The sequence below is a fragment of the Mastomys coucha genome, unplaced genomic scaffold (assembly GCF_008632895.1).
Source record: "Mastomys coucha isolate ucsf_1 unplaced genomic scaffold, UCSF_Mcou_1 pScaffold22, whole genome shotgun sequence".
Lineage (NCBI taxonomy): Eukaryota > Metazoa > Chordata > Mammalia > Rodentia > Muridae > Mastomys > Mastomys coucha.
This window is the reverse complement of record NW_022196905.1, coordinates 156,548,539-156,558,349: the sequence shown is the minus strand read 5'-3', so window position 1 is coordinate 156,558,349 and position 9,811 is coordinate 156,548,539. Positions and strand designations below refer to the sequence as shown.

Sequence of the window (9,811 nt, the reverse complement as noted above, 5' to 3'; positions counted from 1 at the left end):
GGGAGGGGAGGGGAGGTGGCTGGTGAGATGGGGAGGGGAGGGGAGGGGAGGTGGCTGGCGAGATGGCTCCACAGTTAGAATGTGTACTGCTTACAAAGTTTGATTCCCAGCACCTGTGTCAGGCTGCTCACACTGTAAAACTCCAGGTCCAGGAGACCCAGCACCCTGGTGGGTATTCCTCCATACACATGAAAGATTAAAACGGTTTCATCACTTCTGAGTTCTCCTTGCCAGTCCGTGTCCAGGCCAGCCCTGAGTCAGCCTTCCCAGGGTGGGTTGTAACTGCTCCCCTGGGCTGCTGAGTCTGGTTTTCATGTTGCACTAGAGGCTCAGCTGGGCTCTTGTGTGCCCCGGGCGGCACATCCCTTCTGCTGCTGAGGTGTTCGCAGCCTGTCTGCTTATCTCAGGCTTTTGTGTGAACACAGCTTTCAGGTTTTCTTAGTGGGATTGTTAGGTTATATTAACTAGTAAGGAATTGCTTTGTCTAGGCTGTGTAAGGCCTAGAATCTGATTCCCAGAATCAAAGGGGAGAGGAGCCAGAAAAGAAACTGCAAAGCCGTTTTCAAAGTGGCTGTGCATTTTTGCATTCCCAGCACGTCTGGCCCCGTGGCTGCAGATTTTACATTGTTGGTGTTTTGGTTTTTTTACCATTTTTTATTTGGACAAACTACTCTTAACTGCATTGAATTTCCTTTACTACTTTTGTCAAAAAGCAATTGGCTTTCTTTGTATGAACTTGTTTCTCTGCATTGCTTTTAAAAAGTTTTTTTTTTTTAATTATATTTATGGGTATTTTTCCTGCATGTATGTGAGTGCTGGTGATTGATCCCAGATCCTCTGGAAAAGCAATGAGTGCTCTTAGGAATAGAGCCAACTTTGTGGGCCACTGTTTCTCCCTTCTTTATTGTGTACCGTGAATCCACTTGCTATATTGTTTCGTTAGAGTGAGTTTACAGTTAGCATGGTGTGTGTCTATAGGTCGAAGGACAACATTGTGAGTTGGTTTTCTTTCTTTCTTTCTTTCTTTCTTTTTTTTTGGGGGGGGGTTGAGACAGTGTTTCTCTGTGTAGCCCTGGCTGTCCTGGAACTCACTGTGTAGACTAGGCTGGCCTCGAACTCAGAAATCCTTCTGCCTCTGCCTCCCAGGTGCTGAGATTCAAGGCGTGCGCCACCACTACCTGGCTGGAGTTGGTTTTCTTTACCTGGATTTTCTGTGAATTCTGGGGACCAGACTCAGGTTGGCAGGCATTTGGTGCAAGTGCCTTTACCTGCCGACCCATCTTTCCAGCCCATGGGAAGTTATTTTTTAATGATTTGTCTGTTGAAAATAGATATCTCAGGCCTTTTCTTTTGTCTCTCTTTATTTTCTTTCTTCCCTTCTTTCCTTCTTTCTTTTTTTCATAGAGCTGGGAATTGAACCTAGGACTCCATGCATAGCAATCAAATGCTGTACCATTAAGCTGTATTCTGAGCCTGGGTTTTTTTCTTTTCCATGGCAGTATTGGGTATACCAACTCACCTCCTGACCAGGACACAGAGAAAGAGGAGGAAGAACATTTCACTGTCCTTCAAGGGCAGAACCTTCAGTTACTGGAACACCCTATTTGGCACCACCTTTAAAAGGTGCTACCTCCTGGTAGCAGTGCTTTGGGGGCCACACCCCAGATAAAAGGGCCTGGTAGACAGTTAATATCCAAATTATAGCACTCCCTAAAGCCACTTCCTTTTTAAAGTTATTTTTAATTTTTTTAAATGTGTGTGGGTTGTGTGGGTGCTTTTCCCATATGTGTGTATGCACCACATGCATGCCTAGTGCCCAAAGAAGTCAGAAGAGGGCATCAGGTCCCCTGGGACTAAAGTCATAGATGGTCGTGAGCTGCCACAAGGCGGCTGTGAACTGGACACAGGGTCCCCTGCAAGAGCAGCCACTGATCCATCTCTCCACACGAAAGTAATGATTCTTTTTAAAATGATATAATGCCAAAGAAAAACAGCAAAGCTTTCGAAGAAGTACATATTGAAGATGTTATTAGGATAGCAGCAGCCCTGGACCAAGGAGGGACCAGACCTAAGTCATCAGACTTTACCTACTTCCAACAAAATTATCCCTGTTAGAGAAAGTGGTGATCAGTAGGAGACAGTCACTGGGACAGATGCAGATGCTGAAGCCGCAGTCCCTCTGAGAGGTACAGATGCTGAAGCCGCAGTCCCTCTGAGAGGTACAGATGCTGAAGCCGCAGTCCCTCTGAGAGAGATAGTCGTGGTCCCTTTGGCTCCTGGTCTGCTGACTTATGCTGAAGCTGGGGTCCCTCTGAGAGATACAGATGATGAAGCTGTGATCCCTCTGAGAGATATAGATGCTGGAGTCATGGTCCCTTTGGCTCCTGGGGTCTGCTGACCTATGCTGAAGCTGGGGTCCCTCTGGGCTTCTGGAGTCTGCTGACCTATGCTGAAGCTGTGATCCCTCTGGCCCCTGGGTCTCCTCCAGGTGAGGACCAGTGCCTGGTTGGTGTCTAAGGTCCCTGAGAACTTCTCCCTAAAGTCCCCTGGCCTTTCCTCTCTACCTGAAGACCAATGGGTGGCAAAGACTCCACGTCTCTGCCTACTTCCCAACTGAGGCTTTTTTAAATTTTGATTTTGTCTCTTTTTAAATCTTGTTTTTGTCTCTTCTAGATCTGAGCATAGGATCCAGGGCCTTGTACAAACCAAGGACATTCTATTCTACTAGGCCACACCCTAGTTGGACAGTTGTTCTCTGGTCCTGTAGTGGGTCTAGCCAGCATGGTGTGCAGAGTGGCCATCTAGGGCCAAGAATCCGCCTGGACAGAGTCCTTCAGTCCTCAGAGTGGGGGGTGTAGCTTTCAGGGCTGATGGTAGACAGGATGGAGGGGATCCCTCAGCCCTGGTCTGTCAGGATGGAGGGGATCCCGCAGCCCTGGCCTGTCAGGATGGAGGGGACCCCGTATCCTGATCTGTCAGGATGGAGGGGACCCCGTATCCCTGATCTGTCAGGATGGAGGGGACCCCGTATCCTGATCTGTCAGGATGGAGGGGATCCCGCAGCCCTGGCCTGCCCCCACCCCCAGCTCTGGCTAGTGGAGGGGAGTAGTTAGGGTATGTACCGGTCGTGTTCCATTTCAGAAGCCTGTGGACACTTCTGTTTCTCTCTGGATTGGTTTAGGAAGACAAGTGCTCAGGTGAAGGAGGAAGAGGAACGGCCTCCTTATCCCCTGGGCTCTGAGCTCAACCTCAGTCTCTCTGGTTTCAGTGAAGCGCTATGTCCGGAAGGGAATCCCCCTGGAGCACCGGGCCCGTGTGTGGATGGCCGTGAGTGGAGCCCAGGCCCAGATGGACCAGAACCCTGGATACTACCATCAGCTGCTCGAGGGAGAGAGTAGCTCCAGCCTGGAGGAAGCCATCAGGACAGGTGGGAGGCCTGTGTTGTGCGCAGAGCCTGTGCCAGGGAGTTTGGAGTTGGAGAGGGTGGGGCGGGGCCCTTCCCTGACGGAGCAGAGATCCGCCCTTGCTCAAGTCTGCCTTACTAAAGATGTGCCTAGAGATGCTAAGTTTTGGGGGGAAATCAAGACCAGAGTTCTTGCTCCGCAGGAGAACAGCAGACATTTGTGTGACTAGTGGCTCGTGAGCACTCTGAGATTCTAGTCAACACCAGTGTAAACACAGTGTGCCAGAGTTTTAGTGTTACCTAGCAGAGAACTGAGGGTGAGGAAATAGCTTGTCCCTCCCATGGGCGGGGCCATTCCAAAGCCTGCACTGCCCTCCTGAGTTTTAGTTTGTGGCCAGGGCTTGTGTGGCCTGAGGCAGGCTGTAGGGGCCTGGCACCCAGTGAGGTCCTCAGGTAGCCTTGTGTGCCTTACATACAATTGACTATAGCTGTTTGTTTGGAAAATGATTTTAAAGATTTATTTATTTTTTATGTATATGAGTACACTGCAGCTGTCTTCAGACACACACTAGAAGAGGGCATCGGACCCCATTACAGATGGTTGTGAGCCACCATGTGGCTGCTGGGAATTGAACTCAGGACCTCTGGCAGAGCAGTCAGTGCTCTTAACCATTGAGCTATCTCTCCAGCCCTGGAAAATGATTTTAAAGGTTCTGTTTAGTGCCTTTTTAGGAAAAAAAAAAAAAGTGTTGTGGGAAAATATGCATATTAAGATTTACCTTTTATTTCCCAAACCAAAATTGTCCTGTTAAACACTAATGTCATCTTACATTCCAGCCCTGGTCCGTGCCATCCTCCGTTTGTCTCAGACTGTAGATCCTGTGGGACACATGTAAGCTCTCTCACATTGCCATTTTTAAGTTATATGTTCATTTTTGAGACACGGTTTCACTATATAACCCTGGGGCTGGCCTAGAACTTGTTTATGTAGACCAGGCTGGCCTTGGCTCACCATCTGCCAGGCTCTACTTCCCAAGTGTAGGAGTGAAGAGGTGCACGCCCTGGCCCTGGCTTGTTTTAGAGGTTTCATTTTATTGATTGATTATGTGCTTGCGTGTATATACAGAAGATGGAGAGTGAAGGACAACAGGGGGAACTGCTTCTTCCATTATGTGGGTACCAAGGATAGCACTCAGGCCACCAGGTGGGTACCAAGGATAGCACTCAGGCCACCCGGCTTGGTGGCAAGTACCTTTGTGTGTTAGAATGGCGTCCCAGACTGGCCTGGACTGCCATAGGTAACCATAAACAACCTGTCTCTACCTCCAGAGTGCTGGGATTATAGGTGGATGCCACCGTGCCTGGTATTGGTGGTACTGGAGAGCAAATCCAGGGCTTTCTACATGCAGTAAAAGCACTGCCACCTGAGCAATATGCCGAGCTTCTGTTTTGAGTACACGGATAAACCATTTTAGAGGACTGCATGGTGGACTTGCCATGTCCACAGAACCACAGACAGGGCCCCAAGCCTCATCCACACTGGGCTTCACCTTGCCATGACAACATCACGGTCAAGGGTGGATTAGCCATGGAGGGCGGACACCGGCCGCCTTGTCCTCTAGCCTGGAGTGGCAAGCCGCTGCTGTTCCTGTGACTGCTCTGCGTCCCCGAGTGTTTACAGTTCCAAGGGAGATGTTTTGGGTCTGGGAGGTTATGGAGCGTGAAGGGCTACAAGGGCAGGAAGGGGGGGGCGGGGCGGGGCAGGGAAGCCTTGGCACAAACCCCGGCAGCATGGGTTTACTTAACTCTTGCTATTGCTTTATCTCTGAAGGGAACCTTGACCCGTTCTCCTTCCTATGTTCTGGGCGGTTTTTGTTTCAGGTCTCCTGAAACTGCGGTGCACGCTGTAGCCCAGGCTAGCCCTGAACTCAGCAGTCCTCCTGCCTTAGCCTCGAGAGTGTTACAGTTACAGGTGTGAGCCACCAAGCCTAGAGTTTTGTTGTTGTGGTTGTTGTTGTTTGTTGAGACTGAGTTTCATTACGTAGGCCTGGCTGGCCAATTATGTAGATCAGGTTGGCCTTGAACTCACAGAAATCTGACTGCTTCTCTTTCTAAGATTAAGGATCAGAGGGTGTTATATATTTGATCTTTAGAATCTGGAAGCTTCCTTCCATGTTGACAGGGTGATTGGAAGTGTCCAGTGGAGAGACCATAGCTCTAGGAAGCCACCAATTCTGAATTCTGAATTCCCAATTCTGAGAGAACACCGTGCTCCATCCCCGCTCTCCTTCCTGGTGCAGCATGCTGTAGTCTCCTGTGCTGTCCAGGCACAGGTGTGCGACTCGCTTGAGGTGGGGGCTAGGCCTCTGTGGGGTGACTCGGAGGCAGCCAGGTGACACCATTCCAGAAACCCGACACCGAATCTGGCCACCCTGGCAGATGCAGAGTGGCTTCATGGTGCTGGTGAATTTCTGTGTAGACTTGAACCGGACATTCCCTGACAACGTGATGTTCCGGAAGACGGCGGATCCTTGTCTCCAGAAGACCCTGTACAACGTGCTCCTGGCATATGGGCTACACAACCCAGATGTGGGGTACTGCCAGGTGAGCCCTCCGGAGCCTTAGAATTGGCATGTTTCAGGGGGAACATTTGGTACCCCACAGGTCCACAGCAATGACATTTTACAAGCTTTATTCTGGGCTCACGAGATCTAGGTAGGGATGCCTTCCTCACAGTAGGGATGCCTTCCTTGCAGTAGGGATGCCTTCCACGCAGTAGGGACACCTTCCTCGCAGTAGGCTTAGCTCGCAGCGTGTCCCTGATGGAAAAGCAGAAGGCACCTGTTGGATGACTTTGGTGAGAGTGGGAATTGGGAAGAGTGGGAATGACGCTGAGTGGGCACAACAGGAGGAGGTCGGGGCCTGAGGTGCGCTGTGCAGGCTTCCTGGGCGTGTGGAGGAGCATCCCGGTACTGACCGCTCTCGTGTTTTTGGATGTCTGGTGTAATGGATCCTTCCTGCAGATTTTGTTCTTGTTTGTATTTTGCTAGTTGGGGAACAGTTTCCTGACTGTGTTTGGGAATGTGCTGGGGCCAGTGAACTTGCAAACTGTGTGGCTTAACCTAGAATAATTCTGGAAATGTGAGACCCGGGTGTGGGTGGGTCTACTGTTAGGACCAAGCCCTCTGCAGCTGTTAAAGATGGTGCTTCCTACTTCCTGTCCAGGCCTCACCCCAGGATCTGACATTCCTGGGATTGGTGTCTCCAGGTTTGCCCTGCCGTTGTCTGTGTCTAGGCCCTCCCTTTTTGTTAGGGCCCACATCATCTAAGTGATGCCCCGATTCCAAAGGGAACTCTTTTTAGCTAGTGGACATCTGAACAGACCTGTCTCCAAATGAAGCCACACTGAGGCAGAAGACTTCTGGCTTTGGGGACACAGTCCCGCCCGTAACATAGGGAAGTCAGAGACTGTTTGCAAATAGCCTTGCACTCTCCTATGATGAGGATGGACTGCACATAGGTGAAGCACCACCGGTGTGAAGCACCACCGTTCCCACCCACTCTGTCATCTTCCCAGGAGCTGTCTCTTTCATGAGCTCGTGACAGAGGAGCAGAGTTGTCACTGGCCTCTGCCCTGTCATGGTGCCTTGGTCTGTGCGTTTTCCTTTTGTCCCTTCTCTTTTTTCAGTGCTGGGCACAGAAGCAGGGATCTTCTGCATGACTGAGAAGTTCTTTTACCCTGAGCTTCATTCAGCCTTTGTGGGCAGGGCATATGCCTGTGTATGTGTGGTCATGAGTACATGCATGCTTCTGCACACAGAGACCAGAGGCTGGCATCAAGTGTCTCACTCTAGAGATAACTCCCCACCTCATTTTAAAGACGGTGGCCTCTGAGCTCACTGAACCTGCTGCTTGCTAACTTAGGGGATCTAGGCCAGCAGGTCCTGGAGTAATGTGCCTGTCTCCGACTCCCTAGTTCTGAGATCAGCACTTCTCACAGTGTCAGCTTCTGCATATGGTCACCGAGAATCCAAAGGCAGTTGTGGGACAAACGCTTTGCTAGGGCCAGCTCCCCGACCCCTGCGCATCTTAACCTGTGCACTGAATCTCACTCTTGAGGACACTCTGGGTGAAGAACAGGTGTCAGGCAGCACTCACTGACTGTACCGCAGGCCAGCATCAGAGGAGAGCACCTTTGGTTTCATATTCTGAGTGGCACCGGTGTTCTTCAGGCTGAATTGCTCTCATTTTGGCTGGCTGAACAGTGTAGACAACTGCTTTGGATCTCTACTGTGCCAGGCAAAGGAAGGTCTAGAGCACTGGTTTTCAACCTGTGGGCACGGTCAAAGATCCTTTCATGGAGGCCACATATCAGATGCCCTGTAGATCGTGTATTTATGTTGGGGTTTACAACAGTAGCAAATTACAGTTATGAAGTAGCAACGAAATAGGTTTATGGTTGGGGGTCAGCACAATGTGAGGAAGGGCATTAAAGGGTGGCAGCATTAGGAAGGTTGAGAACTGCTGGTCTGGAGTGTCACAGGTTTCCAGGAAGGGCAGAAGAATGGAACCGCTGTGAGCTGCGGAACCCGCTGTGAGCTGAAACACTGCACTCCGTCTGTTTAGATCTTTGTGAAGTTTGTTTTCCATGCTGATTTCAGGGAATGAACTTCATAGCTGGGTACCTGATCCTCATCACTAAGAACGAAGAGGAGTCCTTTTGGCTCTTGGACGCACTTGTTGGAAGAATATTACCTGGTAGGTTGAAAGTTCTCTTTGCTCACCCTTCCCTTCCCCTCTCCTTCCCCTCCCTGCCCCTCTCCTCTCCTCTCCGCCCTGCCCTGCCTCTGGTGCCTTTGAAAAAGTCTGGCTGGCCAAGTCAGGATGGAGTGAAATGGTTGAGGTGTAACTCAGGGATAGAGCGCTTTCTGGCTTTTGTAAGTCTGCGGTTTAATATAACACTGGAAAGAGAAAAGGAGAAAAAAAGGTGTAGTAAGAACTGGCTTTGTGGAAGTCGACATTAAGGAGAATGGGATTTCTGTGCCCTCTGCTCAGGGTGTGGTCTTCTTGCCTTTGGTCATGTGTCCTGATGGTCCTTTCCTTGTGTGCGTGGCCTTTCTGTAGTCAACCTGATCACATAGGAGCCACACAGAGCAAATGTATCAGTGGGCTTGTTAGGATTCGGCACGTTATTGCCAAGGGTTGCTGCTTTATAAGAGGGAAGTCCATTTCAAACCTGCGTGCCTTCTCTCTTCATTAGAGAATAGTCTCCAGTTGTATTAAAGCCAGTGTGGACTCTGGGCTGCAGCGAAGGGCCCTGACAAGAGCCAGTGGTATCCTGCGGGAGGTGATTTCCCGTCTGGCCAGTCCTATGCATGGCCCCTCAGACGGGTGCTGAGAACATGCGTGGGGGTGTGGCCTCTGGCCTGGGTGGTTTTCCTGGTTCCTGCTAAACTTCAAACATAGCCTCACTTCAGGCTAAGTTGTATGTTCATATTGGTCAAGCCTATTTTCCAGATAAGGAGACTGGAGGTCTAGGGAATGGGTCGGCTCAAGGCTGATGTCCTGCTGTCTTTTCCGAGTCTGGGTTCTGTACCGTGACAGGACTGTGAGGTACGTGAGCTCCACGCCTTGCTGAGACCTGAGGTAGGGAGGTGCTAGTGGACTGGGACCCACCAGATGGAAGCGAGCTCACCTTACTGCTGCCGTCAGTCTGGGAGGCACAAAGGCGGGGGATGTGGGCCGGCTGGTTTTATGTCAGTTTGACACAAGCTAGAGTCACTTGGGGCAGAGGAAACCTCAACTGAGAAAATGCCCTGTAGGTGAGCGTGTGATGTTTTCTTGATTGATGGCACCATCATGGGTGGGGCCGCCCCTGGACTGGTAGCCGTGGGTTCTATAAGAAAACAGGTTGAGCAAGCCATGGAGACAAGCCAGTAAGCAGTGCCCCTCCATGGCCTCTGCATCAGCTCCTGCCTCCAGGTTCCTGTCCTGTTTGGGTTCCTGTCCTGACTTCCTTCAGTGATGGACTACAATGTGGAAGTGTGATGTGAATTAACCCTTTCCTCTTCCCGTTGCTTTTGGTCATGGTGTCCGATGCCGCAGCCCAGCTGGACATGTGGAAACTGGTAGGAGGCAGGGCATGGAGGCACGTGCCTTTAATCTCATCACTCAGGAGGCAGAGGCAAGCTCTTCGAGTTCGAGTCCAACCTGGTCTATATAACAAGTGTCAGTCCATCAGTCCATCCAAGGCAGCACAGTTAGACCCTGTCTCCAAACCCCAAAAGCCCGTGCTAGCAGTTTTGGTTAAGGACGCCGTGAGTGAGGTAGTTCCTGGTGTGGACAGTGCAGGAGGCAGGATTAGTATCTGGATTGTGTAAAGAGTCCCTAAGAGTCTGAGGTACCAAA

General features: G+C 50.6%; 1 protein-coding gene across 1 annotated transcript in view; it reads left to right on the top strand.

Moving 5' to 3' along the window:
* The window catches only part of Grtp1 (growth hormone regulated TBC protein 1), a 25,952-nt gene that overhangs the window by 5,808 nt on the left and 10,333 nt on the right, over positions 1 to 9,811 (top strand). Inside the window, exons 3-5 of the mRNA XM_031339113.1 lie at positions 3,269 to 3,427; positions 5,883 to 6,007; positions 8,065 to 8,161. Of these exons, the coding sequence (XP_031194973.1) occupies positions 3,269 to 3,427; positions 5,883 to 6,007; positions 8,065 to 8,161 (381 nt within the window). The remainder of the gene's footprint in view (positions 1 to 3,268; positions 3,428 to 5,882; positions 6,008 to 8,064; positions 8,162 to 9,811) is intronic.